At 38.9% G+C, this 23,761-nt stretch overlaps 4 protein-coding genes across 9 annotated transcripts; 3 read left to right on the forward strand and 1 right to left on the reverse strand.

Moving 5' to 3' along the window:
* Window positions 1-56: 56 nt before the first annotated feature.
* LOC124212435 (uncharacterized) lies at window positions 57-10,875 on the forward strand. 2 transcript variants are annotated; one of them, XM_046612452.2, is made up of 9 exons: window positions 57-411; window positions 914-1,002; window positions 1,206-1,370; window positions 1,731-1,847; window positions 1,937-2,299; window positions 2,394-2,953; window positions 3,495-3,640; window positions 3,806-5,133; window positions 5,618-10,875. In XM_046612452.2, the coding sequence occupies exons 1-9, from the start codon at window positions 384-386 to the stop codon at window positions 9,551-9,553; spliced, it is 6,732 nt and encodes a 2,243-aa protein (XP_046468408.1). In that variant the 5' UTR covers window positions 57-383; the 3' UTR covers window positions 9,554-10,875. The 2 variants fall into 2 exon arrangements, with proteins under 2 accessions (XP_046468408.1, XP_046468410.1); XM_046612454.2 differs by lacking the exon at window positions 914-1,002.
* A 1,770-nt stretch (window positions 10,876-12,645) lies between these two features.
* Window positions 12,646-16,333, forward strand: Pez (protein tyrosine phosphatase non-receptor pez). 5 transcript variants are annotated; one of them, XM_069133583.1, is made up of 8 exons: window positions 12,646-12,691; window positions 12,855-13,335; window positions 13,555-13,925; window positions 14,074-14,242; window positions 14,358-14,519; window positions 14,703-14,791; window positions 14,904-15,105; window positions 15,188-16,333. In XM_069133583.1, exons 3-8 carry the CDS (start codon window positions 13,576-13,578, stop codon window positions 15,551-15,553), a joined length of 1,338 nt encoding a protein of 445 aa, XP_068989684.1. In that variant the 5' UTR covers window positions 12,646-12,691; window positions 12,855-13,335; window positions 13,555-13,575; the 3' UTR covers window positions 15,554-16,333. The 5 variants fall into 5 exon arrangements, with proteins under 5 accessions (XP_068989684.1, XP_046468433.1, XP_068989686.1 ...); XM_069133584.1 differs by having other exon boundaries at window positions 12,669-12,703; XM_046612477.2 differs by having other exon boundaries at window positions 12,651-13,335.
* On the reverse strand, window positions 16,128-19,421 carry LOC124212443 (phosphatidylserine lipase ABHD16A). The gene is made up of 11 exons (XM_046612472.2): window positions 19,130-19,421; window positions 18,971-19,024; window positions 18,575-18,885; window positions 18,268-18,440; window positions 18,057-18,171; window positions 17,838-17,973; window positions 17,411-17,575; window positions 17,180-17,307; window positions 16,760-16,998; window positions 16,514-16,665; window positions 16,128-16,408 (listed from the first exon to the last, which is right to left on the reverse strand). Exons 1-11 carry the CDS (start codon window positions 19,205-19,207, stop codon window positions 16,304-16,306), a joined length of 1,656 nt encoding a protein of 551 aa, XP_046468428.1. The 5' UTR covers window positions 19,208-19,421; the 3' UTR covers window positions 16,128-16,303.
* A 248-nt stretch (window positions 19,422-19,669) lies between these two features.
* LOC124212448 (transmembrane protein 208) lies at window positions 19,670-23,724 on the forward strand. The gene is made up of 5 exons (XM_046612483.2): window positions 19,670-20,055; window positions 20,346-20,504; window positions 21,083-21,219; window positions 21,593-21,677; window positions 22,400-23,724. The coding sequence occupies exons 1-5, from the start codon at window positions 20,050-20,052 to the stop codon at window positions 22,532-22,534; spliced, it is 522 nt and encodes a 173-aa protein (XP_046468439.1). The 5' UTR covers window positions 19,670-20,049; the 3' UTR covers window positions 22,535-23,724.
* Window positions 23,725-23,761: the final 37 nt, after the last annotated feature.

A 23,761-nucleotide genomic window follows, 5' to 3' on the forward strand; every position in this document is an offset into this window, starting at 1 on the left:
CTCCTGTCTTTGATTCTCCTAGTATATTTGGCAGTAATGCAACGTGATGGCCGCAAGTGTCGCGCGCGTCAGGTTGCAACAACGGGGTACTAAGCGAAAATAAATTCGTTTTTTTTCTAACTTTAAACAGGTTGAACAAGTACGATACAACAATGTCACGCTGAATTGATATACGTAGAAACGCGAGTTACTCAATTAGCATGTTCGCCGTTCCCGATGTCTTATCTGTGTAAAATTTATACCAATTCAAAAGTGCATTGGACGCAAAAACCGATCGGTCGAGCGATCGTTCTTTCTGCTGCTGCTGCTGCTGCTGGCTGCTGTTGTGGGGTGGAATTCCGTTTACTGGGGTGGTGGCACCCGTCTGCCTTCCTCGACAGGTTATGTTTCCGACTTTCATCGGGATTTTAGGTGAGCCCAATATATCCGAAGCCAACTTCAGTTTAGCATCGCCGCGTACCAACCGACAGGATAACCAAAAATCGGACGCATTTTACCGGAATCAATTAGTGTTATCCAGTCGAGAATAAACACAGAACTTGCATTTCAAAACGACTGAGCGCGAAATGAAATCCGCACATTTCTAATGTTCACTTATTTTGTTTTCCTTTTTTTTTTTTTTTTTTGTTCTACCTTCAAAACGAGAAAGAATCTTCCAGTGACAGATGTGATGATAAGTGAATCGTGCCTGTGTCAATCGTAGTAGTTTGAACAGCGTTTACCAAACTGTAACTAGAATCAATGATGTGTTCTACTTTCTACTGGATGTGCCGCTAGATATGTGTCAGTTTTCCAATCATACCTGGTCGACTCAACGTTTTACAATTTCCTGAAACCTCCAGAGTTGAATAACCAATCTTGTGTTATTTAAAAACTTGCTGCAAATTTTTTACTCGCTTGTTTCTGTCTCCAGACATTCAATCGTGGTGGGAGGTGCCAAGTATCGCACATTTCTGCTCATTGTTTAGGGCTGCCTTCAATCTGCTGGACTTTGACATCGAGGTATCTAGTTCAATGCAAAAGTCGTGTATCGAATCAGCTAAATCAAATAGAATTTATAGAATTTTACTATAATTGTTTCTTGAGGCAGGATTTCCTGTTTGGTTAAACTCAATTTCTATCATCATAATCGTTCTGTCTAATTCTGTTCTTTGAAATGATTCATTAATAGAAAATGGAAATATTTGCACTTATTTTTCTTCCAGGATTTGGAAGAAGCTCTTCTCACAGACGGCGGTACAGAAGGCCGGCTATTGCAAGAACTAATTGTCAGATTACTTGAAGGCTGTCTACCAAATGACACTCGCAATGACATCTCTACTTTTAATTATCAGATGTTCCTCCGTAGACTCTTTAGAAAAAAGTGTCAAGTGAGTGTCTAGCTTCCAAAGTAGATTAGAGTATGTACATTAAAATTTGATGTCTGAAAGACCAATTCCTCATTTCTGATATGAACTACACCATCTAAATCAGTCTTGTGAACAGTACTCCGATTGATAGTACAATAATATATTCAACGAGTAAATAAAGTAACTAGTACCAAAAAAGAGAGAGCCTGACTGTGCTACTTTTGAATTTACTCGTTTCATAAGCTTTATCAATTTTATCCAGGGTGCTAGACAATTACTGTCAATGTAATTGAAAATTTGATGTACACTTTCTCTTCAAAATATTTTGGAGTCTACAGGTTATACAACTGAACAGAATTTATGAGCTATCTTTCATTACAGGAATATGGAAGAGATAATCCTTTCAATACGGATGTAGACTTTGAGCTTTTGCCACTACGCCAAAAGGTAGAAATTCTTCGGGCTCTCTGTGACTTCAGGCTTGACGCTGAAGACGTGGTAAGATTTTTTTCATGTCTAGTTCACAGTTTTTGTCCACAACTCAGTTCGCTTAAATGATAAAATCTGTCTTGCTTATTTTGAATTAGGAGCAGTCTCTCGACAATTTGGACTCGGACAGCCTACGAGTCGAACCACTAGGTCATGATCGTAAAAATTCTGCCTACTGGTACTTTTACGGCACTCGACTGTATCGGGAAGATTACATTGTTCAAACGAAGCCTGATATATTGCGTAAACAGAAAGGAAAACTCAAGGATAAAAGGCGAAAGAGACGTGGCAGGAACCGAATCAGTCAGACGGAGGAAACGAAAGAAGAGACGGAACAAGATAGTTTGTTGTACGAAGGGTTGGAAAACGGGGTTTTGCCAACAGAAAAAGAGACTATCTGGCAAGTTGTCTGTTTCACCCACCAGGACTGGAGCCGTCTGGTCGAAAAATTTAAAAATTCGGTAAATACATTGGTTTGTTTAATGACGTGCTGAAGAAATTGCAATTATTCATTGGGGCAATCCACAAACGTAATCCAATATCAATGATTTACAGGAGGACGACTCAGAACGTAAACTGTACCGTACTTTATCCGAGGACTTCATGCCGGAAATCCCAAGATTATTTGAATTAAAAGAAAAACAGCAGAGACATAGACTTCTACAGCAAAACAGCACAAGGGTACTACGTCGACGCGAAACGACAAATCGAGTGGAAGCAGCCATGGTCAGGGCCAAAGCGAAGGCTAAAATAAAGGGGGTGAAGAAGAGTAACAGCCGAAGTTTGAAAGTTATCGAAGAAATCAATCAAGTATCACCTACACCCTCAGCAACAGCAACACCGGTACCAAAGAAGGGAAGGCAGACTAACAACTCTTTGGCCTCTGCCGTTGGTCAGATTGTCATCCATACAGAAGATGAGTTAGAGAGTTTGACCGGACGGAGAGGTGGCAATCGGTCCGGTGGTGGGATAACTAGTTATCACCCTTCTCGGTATGAGTATGGCGTCGAAGAAGAAGAACGCCGTGTTGGCATGCATAAAATCCTTGAAAGTCTGAAAGATCACCAAGATGCTTGGCCATTCGTCGACCCTGTTGACGAAGAATACGCTCCAAGGTTATTGAAACCCTCTTTATCACTTGAGTAACATTATGGGCAGTTTAGTTTAAGTACTCATGGTGTAAAAGTGGTGCATGAGTTGACAAAATGAACTTTCCAACGAACCGGACACATCCTCAGATAAATTGTTCTTCGGTCTAGACAGGAAAAAGCCTAAAAGTAATGGGGGTTTATCATGATTGATAATACCAAAGGCTGCCATTCCGTTTCAAGAAATAAAAATATCAATCCAAGTTTAGAGAAAGTGAAAATAACTGCCGCTGTGTTAAATCATGGTTTGAAATCCTGAGTTTGGATTCTTACCACTTGGTGCTTTCACAAAACGAATACAAAGTTTATAACATAAATAAACAAATAAATCATAGTATCTGAACTGACAGAAAATTACAATACATATATTTCAATGTAATAATTTTAACAAATTAAATCACGTAGAGTACATTGTTACTTGCTGTAACGGAATCTAGCCATTAAGGGGGAACAAGAAGAAAAAAAAGAAAATGTTGCACGTGTTAATGTACAATCTTTTGACCTACAGGTACTACAGTGTCGTTCGAAAGCCTATGGATCTCACCACAATGGAAGAAAAGCTCGAGGGTGGATCGTATAGGAGTCTAGGCCAGTTCAAACGTGATTTCCAGTTGATTGTTGACAACTGCCGTCAATACAACGGCTCTGACAATGGTAGCTATTCTTCATTAGTATATATACTAGCCTCATGCAGCTAAAAACGCTCATCATTCTTAAGATTATATATGCAGATAGAATTATAAGCTGGCAGTAAGTACACGACTACATTATTTTTACTAATACTAAGACGTTATCTATATCTATATGCAATTTTCACAGAGTACACGGAGATGGCGATCAACCTACAAGAAGTCTTTGATCGTGCGGTCGATCGATACCTTGAATCTGAGCAATCCAGCGACGAAGATCCTTCTATTCAAGTGTCATTATCACCCGTTTCGATGTGCCCCGCATCCCCGTCTTTGACTACGAAAATAATTTTGCCTCAGAATTCGCGAAAACGGAATCGCAACTCAGTAAAGAAACTCAAGTTGAGCAAGTCTGATAAAGCAAAAAAAGATAAATATACGAGTTTAGAGGAACCGAAATCTGTGGAGATGGAAGAAAACGTTGCCTTAAGATCTAAGCGGGTAAAAGAAAAAAAGAATGGTAAACGTGCAAAAAGAATTAAGGTAGAAGAGGTTGAGAGTGACTCTGAAAATGAAATAACTTTTTCCCTAGCGAAGAGAGAAAATCAGTCCGACGTTGAAGTGTGTAAAATGAAAACAAAGCAAAAAAAAACTGTGAACTTTGAACGTGTGTCATCAAAAGTGAAGAAAGCCTCACCCAAAGAAGAGCAGCCGGACGATTCTAAGAGAAAAAGCAAAAAAGAATTGAAAGTGCAGAATGAAGAGATTGAAGACTGTGAACATGATTCTCAGGAAATATTGAAATCCCCAGCCAGGAACAGAAGTAAAAAAAGCTTAAAAAAGGAACTTGGCGACTTATTGACTAAAGCAAAAAAGTCCAAGAAATCTGACGTCAAGAAAAATTCTGTCACATTTAAAGCCAATGGTAAACAGGAAACATTCGAAACGAATGAGAAAATAAAAAAAAATCATAGTAAAAAAGACAGCAGCGAAAAAAAAGTAATTCCAGTAGTCTGCAGAGAAAGTACAATCACCGATACAGAACGACCAAAGGGAAAAGACAAAAAGTTAAAACAATATAGAGAAAAAGACTTGAAAGGGAGCGTATTGAAAAATTCGGCCCAAAAAAAGGACAGTCATAAGCTAGAGAAAAAGGAAGATGACACCAAGTACAAGAAACTCGTAACTAGTAATAAAGATTTAGAATCTCTTGACAGCCTAAAGGACATAATAAGCGAAAGACAACGCGAGGATAAATTGAAGGCCCAAATCGAAGGGGAAAAGCAAAAGAAATCTATAAAGAAAGACAGTTTACATTCTAGAAAAGTGCCTTCAAACGGTAGTTGCTTACGCACAGTCAGTAAAATAGATGCAATACATTTACGGTCAAAGGATGGTCCTAAAGATGAACCAGTAAAAAAATCAAAGCTGGCCCAGGTAAAGCGATCCAGAGGATTTAAAAAGGAAGACAGCCCCGGAATCCAAGCCTTAAATCAAGCTACGGAGCAGACGTTAAACGTGAGCAAATTTAAATACAAAATTCAATGACGAAATGTCCACTTTGCACTGGTAGTCTTGAACTCCTAGAGGTATTCTTAACTCGAATCTCGGGTTAAAAGTCCAAAATTACGAAAAATCAAATATGGCTCGTCACTGTATTTGTGGATTGAGAATACAGGTTTTAGATTTAAATTTAACAATCTGGAAATAGGTCATTCTATTCTATAAAAACATTAACCCGTTTCAAAACGCGTTTTGTAAACTTCACATCGATCGAGTTAAAACTTGTTGTGTTATATTTCGTGATTTGCAACATTTACTCCTCATATTTTTTAAATCAACAAGCTTCTCTTCAGATTCACTTGTCTGTGAATCAATATGATCATTTCCTCTAATTATTTGCGTATTGTTAATTTGTAGATATATTTTTTTCTCACCTCACTGGTTAAAGGGATACTGTAATCGTGTTCCTTCAAAAAATCTTTTTTTTTTCTTTTCCTAGGATATCAATAAGTGGTTGGACGATGCGCCTCGCCTGTCCGAATTTTCTTCGGGTAGTGACTCACCGGTATTTCATCCAGCAACGAACGAAGTTGTAAAGGCAGCAATGAAAACTGAAATGACAAGAAAACGTCCTCATCCTGCAAAACTTGTGGGTTCTCAAGGGCCCACGCGTGCAAAGAAAGTCCAGCGTACAATCGATCGTTTGCAACCTGGAAAAAGCAAAGGTAATTTGTTGAAAAAACCGCCTCATTTACCTGCTAACATCAGCAGTGATGTACCGGCGAATCAAACCACAGCTGACGCCAATAAAGCAAAATCTGATGGCAGCTATGAACCAAAACTTAGTTTGGGCACAGTTCTCAGGAATGCTGAATCCATTCATTCGATTTGTAAAAGTCTCGTGTCGTCTCCCAATCCCAATTTAATCGATGACGATGATGAGGAACGAACAACAAGACCTACTTCTGCATTAGAAAATCAGGGAGCTGTAGATCAGACTGACAAATTGTTTTCTGGTAAGGAGATGGCAGAATCTAAAACCACTCCAAAGATAGAATCACTGGACAATGAAGGTAATACAGCAGTAGAAGAAGTTCAAAAACCAAAATCTGCAACTCCAAACCTTAGTGCATGGTTCAAGGCGTTCGGTGCACCCAAGTCCAAAAAAAAGGAAGATGACGCCGATGAAAACGCGACCGCGGATTCCAACTGCAAGAAGGAAACGGAAAACGAAATACAAGAAGTCAAGACCATCAGGCAAAGGAGGATGAGTACCGGCGGTAGCAGTATCAGCGAGTCCGTATCCAGCTTTTCACAGGAGTCTCCGCCTGGTCAATCACCGCAAACGCAAACTCCGCATGTTCCCAACGAAACCCCTGTCAGAGGTGCAGGCTTCTATCAGGATGCTTTGTCGTCGGGTAGCAGTCCGTACAATAGCCCTTATTACGCGACTCCTCCCAGGTACAGCGCACAGCTCCCCCCTACTCCTTCACCTCAAAATAATCCGTCGTCACCAGTCTATCCCGTCGCAGCTCCCTACGAACAGACGTCGTCTCTGTATCCCCAGACAACTCCTCAGACCTCCCAGCAAGTTTATCCAAAACATTCCCCTCTTCAAGGTGCAACGGAATCTTATCGTCAGCCATCCCCTTCCGCTTTTTCCCAAAGGTCACCGCAGAGAATACCGTTTCCGCAAAATTCTCCCCAAGGTCAATCGTTTCTGCCCGCATTACCACCTTCGGTACAAAATACAGCGTCTCCATACCCTCGGTCACCCCAACCTTCCCAACAAATATACCCGCAAAGTTCTCCACAACCGCCGGCAAATTATTCTCAACCATCACCTCAGCAGGCAACCAATTACTCCCAACCCTCGCCTCAGCAACCTCCGACTCCGAATTATTCACAACCTTCACCCCAACAACCTGCCAGCTTTTCACAACCTTCCCCGCAACTACCGACCAATTATTCTCAACCTTCGCCGCAGACGCCTGCGAATTATTCGCAAACCTCACCACAGCAACCCTCAAGTTACTCACAAAATTCCCCACAACCACCCCAGACTTATTCCCAACCGTCGCCCCAACCACCTCCAAATTATTCTCAAACTTCTCCGCAACAACCATCTAACTATTCGCAACCTTCTCCCCAACAACCTCCCAGCTACTCTCAACCGTCACCGCAACAACCATCGAGCTATTCGCAACCATCACCACAGCAAAGACCGAGCTACTCGCAAACGTCTCCTCAGCAACCGCCAAGTTACTCGCAGCCCTCGCCCCAGCAACCACCCAGTTATTCACAATCATCGCCCCAACAACCTCCTCCGAATTACTCTCAACCGTCACCTCAACAACCTGTGCCTGGCTACTCGCAGCCTTCGCCACAACAACCCTCGACGTTCTCGCAACCTTCACCACAGCAAACTACTGCCTCGAATTTCCCACAGAATTCTCCACAACAGCGAACTGGATACTCTCAACCATCGCCGCATCAACCTGCTAACTACTCACAGTCGTCACCTCAGCAATCTGCAAGCTACTCGCAACCTTCTCCGCAACAGGCCTGTAACTATTCGCCAACTGCCCCATCCCAGGGCTCAAATTATCAGCAGGGAGCGGCTTCTTCATACTCTCAAAGTTTTCCTCAGAGTCCGTCTTACTCGCGAAACGAGACACAAGGGTCTTATCTACAGCCGTCGCCTGCTCCGAGTCTAATCAGTGAAACTGACCAGAGAGCGGATTACCAAAAAACACGGGAGGTGAAAACTCCCGCTGTGGAACAGCAATCAAACTTTACGAGTGAAAATGAAGGGCAAAGCGTTAATCAGCAAGGGTTTCAGTCCGGTGAACAATTTCCACCAGCATCTTTCATAAACAGTTATCAAACACCAAGCTTCGACAGAAATGTCACTTTACCACCTAGAGTATCAGATCAACAGCAACACGATCGACACGCTTTTCCCAGTCCTAGTGATAGTTTGAATATTCATAAATATGCCCAACCCATCACACAACAACGAGGATTCGGATGCAAAACGTCGACTTCTGGTGATCAGTCACAGGTGACTACAGATCAGGCACAACTTTTGACCTTTCAACAAAATCTTGCCACTCACGAGTCACTTTACCAAACATCAGCCGGATTTCAGGCTCCTACATATCCCGTGCCAAATCCAAGCCACAGGCCCGTCTATCCTAGTCCACATTATTTTGACTCTAGTGGCAAAGTTGGTAACAATAGTAACAGTGGCAGTAATATTGCACCTGTGAAGAAACGAAGCTACAGCGAACAACCCGATGGCCCACGAAACTTTTCTCAGGAAACTCAGCGAATCCAAGATCAATTTGGTTTTGATGCAATGATGACATTGTCACAGTCAGACCCAGGACCTGGCAGCCAGTTTGACGGAAACCTTAATTCGATAGTTGATTCCATGGCTTCAAATTCAGCTTATGCTCGGCTAGGCTTAGGGCTTGTAGGACGGACTACTGGAAAAGAACAACAACTTTTGAATATTCCAAGACCACCGTCAAAACCTGATCCAATTACTTATGCCAGGACTACTGGAGCTGCCTCGGATGTTGAGTTGAACCTATTACAAAGCTTGAATGCCACAAAGAGTACAGGAATCGTTCCAGTTTCACGCAGGGCAACTGATAAGACACCAACTTCTTATGGACCAAATACTGCGCCCACTGTTACTACAAGCAAACCTAAAAAGAGTAGAAAGACTAAGCAGCAACAGCAACAACAGCAGCAGCAACAACAAAATGCAGCCCTAATCCCATCAAGTATCGATCAGCAGAGTGCTCTAGGGATTTCAGGCTTTCATCAATTCGCTACAAGTCAAACGGATCCAATTGCATTGAAAAACCCTTCTGTTGTCACACCTGGCGCTAGTGCATTCAATTTTGCAGCTCCGGGTACTACAACAAATGCTGCTCCATTTTATGACAAGGATGCAACAGCGGCAGCTTTTGCCTTCCTCGATGAAATACGAAATCCTAGCAACTACTATACCATGGCATTGAGACAGCAGCAGCAACAACAGCAGCAGCAGCAGCAGCAGCAGCAGCAACAGCAGCAGCAACAGCAGCAGCAGCAACAGCAGCAGCAACAACAGCAACAACAGCAGCAGCAGCAGCAGCAACAGCAACAACAACATCAGCAACAACAGCAAGTAGCTAATTCCTCACTAGAATCTGCTCCTGTCAACAGCAATAAGCTCAGTAATCAACCATCTCATAATTATCCACCTCCGAATCCATTCTTACACTCACAAAGAACAACTGCCTATGGACCACCAGTTCCGCCCTACGTTTCGCCACACGGGCCTAACTTAAGCGTAGATCCAGCAGCTTATCAGCAATATCTTCGTTCATTTTACGCGTTACCGCCACCACCTCATCATCACAGGCCTTCTTGGCTCTAGCCATTAAAATCTTAGAGAAATCAGCTAATCGACCAAATAATGCGACGGTCAATCTGGGGTTAATAGTGGGAGCACAATAAATTAAAAAAATTTTATGGTAGCGTAGTTAGCAGCGGTCAAGAGTTGATAAAATGTTATACATATGAGAAACTTTATAAAGGATTACCAAACTCAAATTGTTCTAAATACTCGCACCATTGTTGTTAATTTGCTGTGTGAACAATGAGCAATGACACTTGTTCTTAAGTCGGTTGCTTGTACATTTAAAACTTTCATTTTAATCATTATGACACACACTATCATGAGCCATGCTTCTTCACCTCCTAGCTGTAATTTACTAGTTTTTAGTTGAAGAGAAAAGATAATGTCACATACTATTTTAGCTCTCTCCAGTTATTATCATCTTCATTCTTTCAATTATTAAGATTTTACCCTATGTATGTATAGATCGATACAAACCCTAACATAATTCGCGAAACGTGCCCAAACTTTTATACGTCTTATTACGCGTTGAGCTTCTACCCCATTTATTTCCCTCTGATATATGTATATTATATATGTAACAACACACTACATACTATACCTATGTATTGTATAGTACACCATAAAAGTATGGATATAGAAAAACCAACTTATAAATTAATATGGGTATGTAGCCAGAATAAGACTTCTGTACTATATTGTAGACCCTTACATAAACGTGTATGTGTGCAAATAGTATACGTCAAAGTTTGGAGCTGCATTATCTCTGTACATAATACATATCCTTAGATAAAAATGATTGTATTATAAGTTATGATCATCTTCCATTTTATCCATTTCAATATTAATAATTATTATTAGTTGAATATAGATTGTATATAACGAGTACCTAATATCGTTGAAATATGTATGGGAAAATAAGAGTACTGAGTACTAGAAAAATATAATTATGGTTACACGAATATTATAAATAAATATACCTTGCGATTATTAAAGTAGAATACAGTTGGATCCAGTGTCGACGGTACCCTGACTAATATGTTATTAATTTTTTTCTATTTTTTTTTTTTACCCCTACATTTACCTATAACTTTGAAAATAGAGTCAGGTGGATTGTGACAGGCATAAATTGCGTGTATAATGAAAAAAGAACTTTATGTACCAATATATTACAGGTGTGTAATAATCGAAATATTACTATATTATAACAATTACTATCATTAAGTTACATATTGAATATCGATAAAAGTGATGACAAAAACATATACCTATATCTAGACATATTGTAAATGGACGTGTAATTCTAATGAAAATTAAACCACGTTTTGTTATAAATCTCATCACCTATTGAACTACCGTGTAAATGCAAATCGACTCAATCCCGAGAAATGGTTTCATCCGGGAATTCCCGTAGAAATACTCAGAAACTTTCGCGGACTTTCGATAACGATAGAATCGTGGAGTCGGCTCCTAAAGCAGTCATTGCGTCACCCTTTATTGTAGTTATTTTCTAATCATTGTAATACTGCGAAAACGTCCGCAATCTAACAATCATTTTTGATAATCATGAAGTCTTTAAAACCGCTTCTAATTATGTGAAATTTGAAAATCACGCCAGCAAGAATGTCTTGGGCTGGATTTTCACGGGCGTCAAATTCACGCGGCAGCGCCAGCAAAATGTGAACCGACGCCAAGGAAAATGCCGCGAGTCGAAACCGACGTGGTTAGGCTAATGGATCTCAATTACGTTTTTAATCGAATAATTTAGCAATCTGGGATTGTGAAAGAATGGGCAACATGAAGAAGCGAGATAAAGTAGCTGCGTGATGGCGTATTCGGACTGCGCGCAATCGATTCCACTCGAAAAATTACGTCGATGTAGTGCATCAAATAATTAATTTACCTATTTTTCATAATCAGTCAAATTTTAATCAAACAAATCCAAAATCAAAAAACCTTGCTTTTTTTCAAATTTTATGAGTTCGGAAATTTTTCGTCTCAAAATCATTTTGCAAGACTGTTTTACCACTAATCGGACCCTGAGGAATGGGAAAGAGGCATCACAACGAGCGTAAGATGAAGAGCAGAGGTAATTCTTCTGGAAGGAAATCTTACGTTTTTCGGCTGTAACTCTTGATCCGTTGCTCGCAACATATTCCATAGAGCTTGGTTATAAGTTCTATAAACAGCTGTTCGAGATAAAAGAAAATAATCTAATTCATTCTCATTATTCTAGAATCGTAATACGTGTATGGCATTGAAATGAATCAAGTATAAATATCTTTTGTATTATTATTTACTGGTCAGAAGAAAGGCCCTGGACACACCGCAATATCTTCAGAATGGACTATGCGGTAATAAACGTGTGAAAAGGCATCTTAATTTTGCACGTGAAAATCTATCCTTATGATTACCGATGATAACATGTGATTGCATTTTTTTGTTATAATAGCAGTAGTCTTGTAATTTTTATGTAGTCATATGTATAGTCAGATTTTAGCTTATTTAAAGCAGGGGGTCTTTTGTTACCACAAGAAAATTTGTGTAGTCTCTGTAGTCTACAAAAATCACTGTGTCACTTTTTTCTAAATGGAAGAATCAATATATGCGGACGATATATCGGCATAAGATGATTATTACAAGAAATGAAATTGCTGGTCAAAAATCCCCGCAATCAGCAGGTCAAAATCGCAATAATTTTTATATTTTAAATATAGTTACCCTCAAATACAGTTACCAATTTGAAAAGTCTCTAATATCCATGCATCCGTACGCCGTAGACGAACGTAATTTTCTGTGAAAAAACGAATGCAAATTATTAAACAAGTCGCTGTGATTGATGGTCTTACAATTAGAGGAAAAAGAAACGAAAAAGTATCGCGGTTAAATATTTGGCCTGCTTGGCATTTTAGTGCGCGCGTGATTTTTGACGCGATCGACAGTATTGCACTGCATCGATCATGTGATTTTACCGCAAGAGCGTGAATTCGCAACTAAAGCTGATTCTTGTCTCGAGTCAAAAGAATTTACACGCGAATTCTCACATAAACAGCCTGCAATCGCGCATTCGATGATCCTAATTCAACCGCCTAATTGTAGGCAACTTTGACTTGGTTCAGTGATGATTTGTTCTCGCTGCGGGTCCTGTGGATATTCGTTGGTTTTTCTGTGCTTCATTTCTTGGGAAACGCTACAACTAATAATTTGATCAGTGTGGTTTCCAAGAGAAAGCAATTCTGACCAGTTACGAGTGCTTCAGGCCTCGTGTTGAAAAGATAAACAGCTAAAAAAAACTGAAATATTTTTTATATTTTCGCAGGGGCTGATTTGGCTGATGCTACGAATATTCGAGTTCTGTTTTGGGACTTTCTGAGCACCTAATTAACCAAAAAGGTGGTTGAATAAATTGTCTACGAAACAAAAATTTTACTGGTGAAAAATAAAATATATGTATAAATAAGACTGGAACAAAATAATGTGGCAAGATTGTTGCGCTATACTACTCAGCATCTTCAATATGGCAGCTGTTACTGTCCTTGGCCAGTGTTTTTGACGTTGATGATGAACGTGTATTTTATCAGATAAGGATTGAATAAGGTTTTTGTTTCGTGTACAAACATGTAGTGAGCTAAATATTCAGTGACAAATGACAACAGACACTAAACACCCTCACCTCAATTACTTACACCTCTGACATATGACAGAAGAGAGAGATACACTCGTCACGTATCCACGGTTCCACGGTCAACGTCATCAAAGTTCTCGGACCAGCTAGCAAAAAAACTTCGTCGCGCCCAAGGGTAAGCTTCTGCCTCTAAATATTCGCAGTTTTACGCGAGCAAGATTTTACCCTTGAACATCATTATCAACCTGACTTAACCTAACCTAACTTAACTATAACCCATTCAGATTACAATAGATTCCAAAAATCAAGTGAAATCTGAGAGTTCCCAAAATACTTACTCGAGGGGCTCAATATTCATGGTTGAAACTATTTTGTAATTTTTCTTTGACCCTAGCTACTCATCACGCAAAGAAAAATGCCGTTCAAATTTCATCTAAAAAAAAGTCGACAGTACAATGTTATATCTAAGAATCAGTATGTAATTTGTGTCGAGCTTTTGGACACAGGATCAATAGAATGTACCTTGGATGTACAAAGCCTGGGCCACGAATGTCTGACCAATGTAGCGCAGAGGCTAGGTCTTGGACAGCCAGAATTCTTCGGACTGAGCTATATCTCTCATCATGGATCGCCAGCAACGCGCTGGGTCCAGATGGACAAACCTCTTAAACGGCAACTTGAAAAGGAAGCTAGAAGCTTTAATTTGCGACTTAGAGTTATGTATTTTATTACCGACGTCCAGCTCATACAGGATGAAATAACGAGGCAAGTCTGAAACCAATAGTAATGATTTTACATCTCTCTGAAATTGGCACAGTCAGTTTCATTGGCAAATATTTATTAATTCAAACTTGGATGTGAAATGATCGGAGTGGGTGTTGGGGCATGCTTGAGAAATTTAATCACATTCCAGGTATCACTATTATCTACAACTGAAAATGGATGTTATCGATGGTAGAATTCACTGTAACTCTAGAGAGGCAAGCACCTTGGCAAGCTATTCGATGCAGGCAGAATTTGGCAATTACGACCCTCAACGACACACTGCAGAGTACCTTCAGCAGTGCATACTATTTTCAAAAGTATGCTCAATCTGTAAATACATGTTACGCAACTATGAAAAATTTCCCTTCTTTAGATCCGCCGCATTTACTGAATCCATGCTGTTTCTTTTTTTCCTTCCTCTTTTATCATCAGAACGTCATACAAGCTGATTCTAGCGGGCAAGACTCATTACTTTCAGCAGCCATTGTTCGATACAAGAACCTTTCTGGTCTTACACAAGCTGCCGCAGAAGAACTTTATGTGTCTATTGCTGTACATCTGGAGGGCTATGGCCGAGAAACATTTGCTGCTAAGGTGAATAACTAGAATCTACAGTTGCGACATACCATTCAAACCGTCAAAAGTGACTTTATAGCTAAATTTATTATAATAGTTATCGGAGTTCTTAGAGTGTTGTGTCGATGGCTCATTTCTGTCACACGACGTCTAGCTGGATAATAATATACGGATTCTAATGGAGCCATATAACATTTGCAGGATGATGCAAATAACGAAATCTTTCTTGGAATTTCAATGAACGGAATCATCATTGGGTACTCTAACGTGCAGCTGACATCATTTTACAGGTACAGTTTGTGGTATTCAAGTAATTTTTCATTATTTCAATGCTCAATCACTAGGACTCTCTGTAAAAAATCATAACTCATAACGCAGTTCTTCCTATATAATATGTTACAGATGGAAAGATATTAGCAATGTAATCAATCATAAAAAAACATTCAAAATCGAATGTCAAGCTGAAAATGAAGAACCCAAGCAGTTTCATTTTAGTGATGCGCGAACAGCGAAGTATGTTTGGCGATTATGTATATCTCAGCATACATTCTACATGCAACACCAAGAGTCTAATCTCGTCAATAAAATGAGTAATAGTCATCTAGTGAGTATCATGAATATATTTTAATCAATTTGATATTCAAATCTAGATCAATTGCTTTATTTAGACGCAAATTTTTTTCTAGGATCCTGATAATATTGACGTAAGAGATGAAATAAGAGACGTAAATATCGATAATGAAGCCAAAGCTACAAGTCAGGCACATTTCAATAGCTGCAATGATATATCCTCGTCGCCATTCCCTGTCGCTGCATCATCTATCAATATGGATACACTTCGTGCCTTACTTCCATCTTATAGACCGGCACCTGATTATGATACTGCCGTGCAAAAAAAATACAATACTGCCCCAAATGGTTCACATCACTATTACGCGAACCAATCGAATGTACATTCGCCCTCACTTGCGCACGAAGTTTGTATGTCAACAATTATCAGCCCTGAATTATCGTCTCTACTCGGTAATGCAGTGAACAGAAGTAGATATTGATTAATGTAAACATACAGTACGGGTATTTAAAAGAAAAATGTTGAATCATACATATAGTTTGTATCAAGTGCCTCTTACTTCGGATAGTTTTGCAATCTATGTAATAAATCTTAACACGTCGTAACGCATCAAAGCGCAGTTTTTTTTTGTTTTTTTTTTTTTTATCACTAATCCACGTCATTAGAACGCATACTGTAAATTATTCGCATTTTCATCATAATTTTAAAGGTACGATGAAACTGCTGTACGTTTTATCATATTTATTTATCAAGAATAAATGCCTGATTCAGGAAACTTAATATCGTTTTTTTTTTTTATTTATTACAATTGCAACGACAATCAAATTCGACTGTTTCGTATAGAAAAAATAATGAAAACGCTTTATTCCAATTAAAAAATACATAAATAACCATAAGAATCCGACAACAGTTACCCTTCTCTTTCACAAACAAAATAGAACCACTAGATACTACAAAACTTCCATGAGATCTTGGCGCGCAGCATAGTAAACAGTTGAAAACTTCCTATACAAACACTTACTTCTCTCTAACAAAATTATACTGTCGATCTTGAATACTGTTCGCACTATTTATTAGATGAAAGCAATATATGCATATGAAAATAACCGACCAATTTTTGTAAATAAAGAAAATAGAGTTGTAAACAGCTAGCAATGTCGGAAATTAATTAAAAGATTTGTTTATGCAAAAACCATACACAATAGAGGAAATTCTTCTAGTCTGTGACGTGCTAAGTTGACTTGGTGAGTGTTGCTGGGTCCCATCCAGGGTGAAAAAGCTCCTTGACCAATGGCGTACAATGCTGCGAGTGCTGATCTTTCATATATTTAGTTGCCTGAAATTAGAAAGAATCGTTTTCTCGTATAGATTCTATTTGCCAGAGATGTGATCAGTTTTCCCATACATGTGCAATAATTTCATGGTTTATATGTTTACTTACTAGAAATAATGTCAGCTTAAGCCTATCAGAAAGCTCACAACTTTCCCCAAGATCTGATGGATATGTAACGACATTACCCCGTGCAGTCAGATAATTCTTTATCATTGCAATACATTCTTCATCGTTAACTCCTGCCTGCTCAAGGATAGATCCTGTAAAAAGCATTGAACAAACAACAAGGTCAGATTTCATGAATCAAGGATAAGCGATGAACAGGTCTCAAGCTTCAATATTTATGTCACTTACGTCGCGCGTGTGGGCTTGCTACAGACAGAAATTTTCTAAGTAGTGATATTTCTGGGGTGCTTTGAAGTACGTGCGGGTAACGACGTGCCAGTAGCTTAGCCAATAAATGATTACCACGATTCCACGTGACGTTATTTTCATCTACATTGTCTGTACCAGAATTGTTCTCTGAGCTTTCTGTAACTGCGCACACCATTTCATCCTCCGTTCGTCTTATCAACAGCACTGGACCATGATATCTGAAAAATACGTCTACGATAACAGTGACGCATAAAAATAATTCAATTTCTGAAGGTATTTTGCATCAGGGTTTGCATATTATCTCGAGTTTCAGGGAAAAATGAAGATTCAAGGTGGGGGTCTTCAACTGAGCATAATTGAAAATAGATTCAAACTTGAGCACATCGGTAAAACATTAACCTGACTAGTTGTTCAGCAATGTTTAAATTCAGATGTTCCCTGACTGTAGTACGGACAAGTCTTTCAAGTGGTCTTGGCATTCTTGAAATTGCGAGTGGCAAAACATCGTCAAAAGTTGCGTCAAGGACCTTGAAAAAATTTCACATCAATTAAAATTACAAACAGTTTGAAAGTTGGAAACTAAAAAATTCAGTTAATGAGAGATTGAGATTTTCAATTTTTGTGTCATACCACACTGGAAACAGAAGGATAGTGCATTGCTGCCCAAGTCGCCGTGTATCCTCCGATGCTCCAACCATACAGTATTATCTGACTTTCCAAGAATCCCAGACGATGGATGGCAAAGCCCATCACACAATCGATTCCATTCTGTTCTTGCGACGGATATGGCAAGCCCTGTACCGTAACTTTCGTTATTTATTATCAGGAATAAGGTAGATAGTACTTTTCTTTTGTTAGAAAAAGCGTTCAAAATTTTTGTTGTAATCTGCGTAATTGGTAAATTAAAGTACTTGAGGTTCATTTCAAATTCTACTTGATCAACTAATCAGTATCTTATGGAATGCTATGATCCAAACAATGAGAAATATAGCAACACGATCTTATCTTTACGCATGGTGTTGGGTAGTTTATAAGTGTCATATATTGTGATAGATACCGTGCTACCCCCAAAACCAGGGTGATTCCATCCTAGTACCGAGTAGCCTTTGCTGAGTGGCGTACCTAGGATTCCGATCTCATAAAATCCACAATTTCCTTCGCATGCTACAACTAGAGTATTGCCATGAGTTGACCTGTAAGTTTGGTAGTGAGATTTACATGAATTGTACACAGAAAACAGAATTGCACATCAATTTAGGGAATGAAAAATAATCACTTGTTACGTTGATCAACAAACATCGTGTCAATGTAATTTCCATCTACGGTAGCCAATTTCGATCTTGTCCCACCCCTTTTGATCAGATCAACTCTTCCTTGCAAGAGTGTAGATGCTTGATCAAAGAAAAAATTTGATCAGGTCAAGAGGAGGGAAATTCATTCTGTTATAAATAAATGTATGACGATTTACTTGACAAGTACATAGTTACCCATGGCATAATTTAGAATTGAGATGCATCCCGGGTACATAAGCTTCACCGCAAAGGTATGTGCTACAACATAGGAAACGAGCCTACATGGAAGGGCCATCAATAGTTCTCCTTGCCTACGAGCACTTTCGTTTCTATCCATTCTATGTAGCGCTTTTTTTAGATCTCGGTCTCTGTAAAAATTACAGGTATATCAAAAGACAAGAAATGATGCTTGGATAGTTACATTGTAATCTCAATCGGTGAAAATAATCTGAACAATTTCTGAGTTGTAGCTTTGGTTCGTCGATAAACTGTAACTGCTCACCTGATCTCCTTGGGAAAATCAAAGTCAACCGGCCATGCCCAAAATTCAAAATCGTACTGAAGCAGTTGTCTTTTAGACTCGGAATCATAGCGTGCCTTGGCTTTGTTTAGAGTTTGAACAAACTTAATGTATACTGGATTTGTGGCTCTTGAGTAACCTCGAGCAACCAGGGAGGCGAATAAAATTACTCCTGCTCCAGCTGCGACCTTTGTCAATGAGCATATCTGGTCAGCCAAGGGGTAGCTGCGACGGTACATAAAAGTAGCTACAAACGGGATGGCATAGAGGCTGAACGACCACATCAAAGTAAACTGCCAGAAAAGGAGGATCAAAGTAGTTATTCAGTGTTGCAGCAATGCCTGGCTAGTTCTGTATAATACAATGCTGAGAACTTACGGAGGTGAGTATCTGATCGCCCCATCGTTCGAGATTCCGTGGCTCGTAGAGTTTCTGTAAATAAGTGGGAAAAATGTTTTGATAGTTAGTTATTCATAACCTAACCTAATTATCTTCCGGCTCTTAGCGCCGATTGCAAAAATTAATCACGTTACGCACGTCAATTGGTCCGGTGTCGTATATCTTGTACAAGCGTGGACTGAGCAAACATTTGAATAATATTCTGATTATCGACATTTCGTTCGAGTCAAGTCGATTTACTACTGGTATTACCGTCGTATTACCGAGTCATCAAGCCCACGACGGACTCTGGTCAAAGTCATCAAACTCTGGATATGTAGCTTGACCCGAAGGGGCAGGCAGGTGCGTACAGGCGTCTGCCTAATTTGTTATGTCATGAATGATGCAATTTATGACAGACAACTCCAGCGTTTACACCGCCAGGTGACGGCAGGGGAGGGGATAACCTCTTATTGTCGGACATTGTGTGAACTTTACAACGAACCGCGAAATTATAATATTATTAATCCGCATACGACTGAAAGGAAGTTAATCGTACCATCTTTGTGTTCATAAATTGCTTACGTAAACTATTCCGCAGAAAAGATGAACGAAAAAACAATCTTTGCGAGTCACCTGCTGTCGCAGCAGTCGCATTTTAATTCTAAATCGAGAGTACAGGTTCTACATTATTTCCGACTCGATGACTGACTTGACTGTATATCACGGTCTTCTGTATGTTGCCATGATTTCCATTAACCTGTTTTGAATTCTCATCATCATTTATAAATAATTCAAATTGACGTAACTATAATCCACTTCTTTTAAGTTCATTAAATAGACTACATTAGCACTTGTACTTGTGAGAAGATAATAGTTCATACGTGAAAAGAAGACTGGCTTTTGTGTGACTCGTCTTGATATGAGAATCTAATCTCAATCTTAACCTTAAAATTGTTTCGCATACGAGACGTTCGGGACATTAAAGTGCAATATGGATGCATGATTACTCGACTGTTTCCTTGACATCATTTTTCGTAACAGTGAAATAAGTACCATACTCGTATCTAGATAAAACTATGGCGGTGAGTTAAGTTGTTATTTGAAATTACATTGTGATCTTATTTTTCTGTAAATTTGAATAATCTTTAAACGAATAAAAATTCATCGCTCGCAAGATTACCAACAAATTTATGTGATTGCATACGAATTTCTCCATATACCTTTATACGAATTAATGGATAAGAGTCTAGTGGCACAATCTTACATCCCTGTTTTGAATTATGGCAGTCCAAACTTTTGATCAACTTGTTAATAGAAATTCAAAATATAACTCTAACGCTGCTAAGGTAAGGAACGCTGTTTTTCCTTTTAGCCACCCACGAAAAGCACTAAGGTAGCGACGAGAGGAGCCAAACAAATACTGGAAGAAAATGCATCGACCCTCAGTTTTTACAGAAACATGGTATTTGGAGCAGCTGGTATTTACCTCACAGCAATGATGGTCTTCTTTGCATTCACCACTTTTACTATTGTATGAAACATTCTAACGAGTCAAATAATCTATCTATTAATTTGATAATATTGTGTGCTTGGCGTACCGACAACACGTAGCTGGTGTGCTTCATAGAAATCAGGATTCTGTGATATATAAAGGCTTATTTAATTTTCACATTATTTGCCGTGCAATTCGGTACTTTGTGTTACATTGTTTGTAGTGGTCTAGCGCAGAGAATCTTGGAAATTCAAAGCACATTTTTAAGTCATAATGAATATTCATTATATTTTCACGTGACACGCTTGGCTGTATGATAGGTACTAGAATTTGGATAAAATGGGTTTACACAACTCCAAGACGAACACGAATAATCGCAAACTCGGATAAAGCGGGCTTCGTTAAATCAGAGATCTACTATGTTTGAAAAAATTTCAATAAACATACAATCCAACTTCCTATTTCACGAACGAATTATATTTAAGTATTATTAAGTTGAACACCCAACTGATGAAAATTTCAAATGACTAATTTTAAAAAGGTAGAGCTTCTTAAGAGAAGGTAAATCAAAGGTATATAATTCTTTTCTTCTTCTCTTCCTACTTTGATCATTTCAGACTTTGACAATATTAACGGGATTGATACACGTAGCTTGTTATCAATTCATGGCATATATGGCCCGTGCAAAGTATGCTGAATCTGGCCAGCTCATTGATTCAGGAGTTGACTTGAATATGGAAGGCGGAATCGCTGAGTGAGTGTACCACATTTTCTATGCACATCTATTATGCTAGAGATTCCCCAGTTTTTATATTATTTGATTATTCAAGTCTTTTCTGTGGTACAAACGTATAATTGAAAATATTCGTTCTTGGTTTTATAGCTTTCCTTTTCTTATAATTGAGAATCCATTGCATTTCGGGGGAGTTGTATGAATCTAATTATTATTAACTCATAGTATTGTTTATACCAAGAATGTGCAGTATTTTCATCATTTAGCAAATCATTCAAATTCCGCAACACTTTGAATGTATATTGGTAAATTACTGTAGGTCAATACTGGTAACAAATAGATTATTATGGAAGGAATTTGCGATATCGACTTGATGAAAAATTGTCATTCGCAGGCACGTTAAGGATCTGATCATCCTAACGTCCGGTGTACAAGTGCTGTCTCTGATTTCAAACTACTTCTGGTTTTTGTGGCTATTGGTGAGTGTGATAGGAAAATTTACAATACATTTTGTAATATACGACAAGTACGAGCCTCGCATATTTCATTTCCCTCGACCAGCGACGTTATTTTTTTTATCAAAATGGGCGACCACGAATTCCTCTACGAGATTGAAGTTAGTAACGTTATCGTAACGAAACATTGGGGGAAACATCATTATTTTTAAAATTTTACAGCGATCTTTAAGAAACTAAGATTTCGAAATACGAGTCAGTTTTGTTTTATTACGGTTTACCGAATCTCAGATGATTCTAAAATCGCGACATAATGGTTTGTCTTCAGCATGAATCGTCACTGTACCGTTACTAACTTCAATATGATTTCTCACTGCACGTAGGCGTCATTTATACGCGTAATAAATCTATTGGTTTCTCATTTGTAATTCATAACCAGCGAGCTGACTAGTTCCAGTACTACCAGTTCAGAATTTTCCAATTCCCGCTAACCGATGCACTCTGTTATTTTCCAGTTTTTTTTTTTTTTTAATTTTTTTCTTTACATCGCTAATCGATTTAATTACTTTGGAGGTTACAATTATGGTCCAATAGTATCGTAAAAATAATCACCAGTTCACGTCAGTATCACTTTGGAGATCTTCTGGAACTTGTTATTCATTCTCCATTTCCTTTTTAGTTTTTTTTTTACACTGCCGCCTTTTGTTAACTTCATTCTACCTATTGCATATTATACCCTTAAACAGGCGCCGCTGCGGGGGGGCTGGATGTTATGGACAAAAATACTGTCGCCGTGGTTTTTTGCCGCACCTCAGGAGCAGCCGGAGATTGACGAGAAAAAACAGCGCAAGATGGAGAGAAAAATGGCAAAGCGTCATTAATTGATTGTACGCAATTACCGTCAGCGGGGGCGAGGAGCGGGAAGAGGGGGGAGGGGGGGGGGAGGCAAATGCAAATACACGCAATATACAAGTCAATCCTGTTCAAGTTTTTTTTCCATTTTCAACTTTACATCAACCGACATGTATTATTAATGTACATAAAAATTGCAGCATGTTTGTTTGTCGTTCGTGAAATAAATACTTTGCTTTGTCATCAAAAGTTCTCAACGTTAGCCAATTGACATCCTAAACCGCAATCGCGTATGTAACTTAATGTAGCAGTATATAATATAAACTATTGTACAGGTACATTGGAAAAAAAAACATAATACCATTTTGTGATTACTGAACCAGTTCAACGTATAAGCTTACGGTTTGAAGAGGGCTGTTTCTCTAGCCTAAGATGGAACTTCCACAACGGTAGGCTTTTAAATTATTCATGCGTACATGCTCGAAATTTATTCAAAGTTATCGTCTACGTGATAGGGTCAACAATCGCACGTGGATCGTCAGTTGAGTTAGGTTCCGCTTTTTTCTCATCAAAGGAATAAAAGTCGATTATTCCCTTAGGTGATTAACCCAACCAGGGGTATAATCTTCAACTTCATTCCCTCGTTGCATAATGTGTTATTATTCAGGCAAACAACACGTATCGTCCGAACTATTTTATACTGATTCAACGATAGAATTAGGTATTTCGGGTCGGGTACATACCTATACCTATAGCTTATACGTAAATTGAAATGAAAATAACAGAGAATGTACTCGATGCTGACGCGAATGTGGACATAAAAATTAATTTTCCGAATATTACAGGCCGGATTATAAATGCATACACGTTCTCGATCCATTGTATCGATTAGCTGTCGCTTGGGCCGGGACTTGCAACCGCCTCTTGTTGTAATTGATACAGGTAAACAAGAAATGACTGCGTGTACATTTACGTACATTGTTAAACTCTTCGTGGTCCTCGTGTGCCTTTCAAGGCACAACCGAAATTTAAATCTTGAATTTCTCCGAAATAAATGACGGAAATGAAATTTTTTATCACAGAATTCTTCACACCCTTGACATCGCTAACTTTCGGATGATGTACTATACACCCAGATGAATGGCCCTGTTTTTTTCCAATTTTTTGAAAGTCCGCAACACAAACCAGGACGTGTCGTCAACAAAGACTCAAGGGGACACCGACGGTCTGAAAAACAACTAGGGACACGATTGATT

This window comes from Neodiprion pinetum, chromosome 2 (genome assembly GCF_021155775.2).
Source record: "Neodiprion pinetum isolate iyNeoPine1 chromosome 2, iyNeoPine1.2, whole genome shotgun sequence".
NCBI classification, from domain to species: Eukaryota; Metazoa; Arthropoda; class Insecta; order Hymenoptera; family Diprionidae; genus Neodiprion; species Neodiprion pinetum.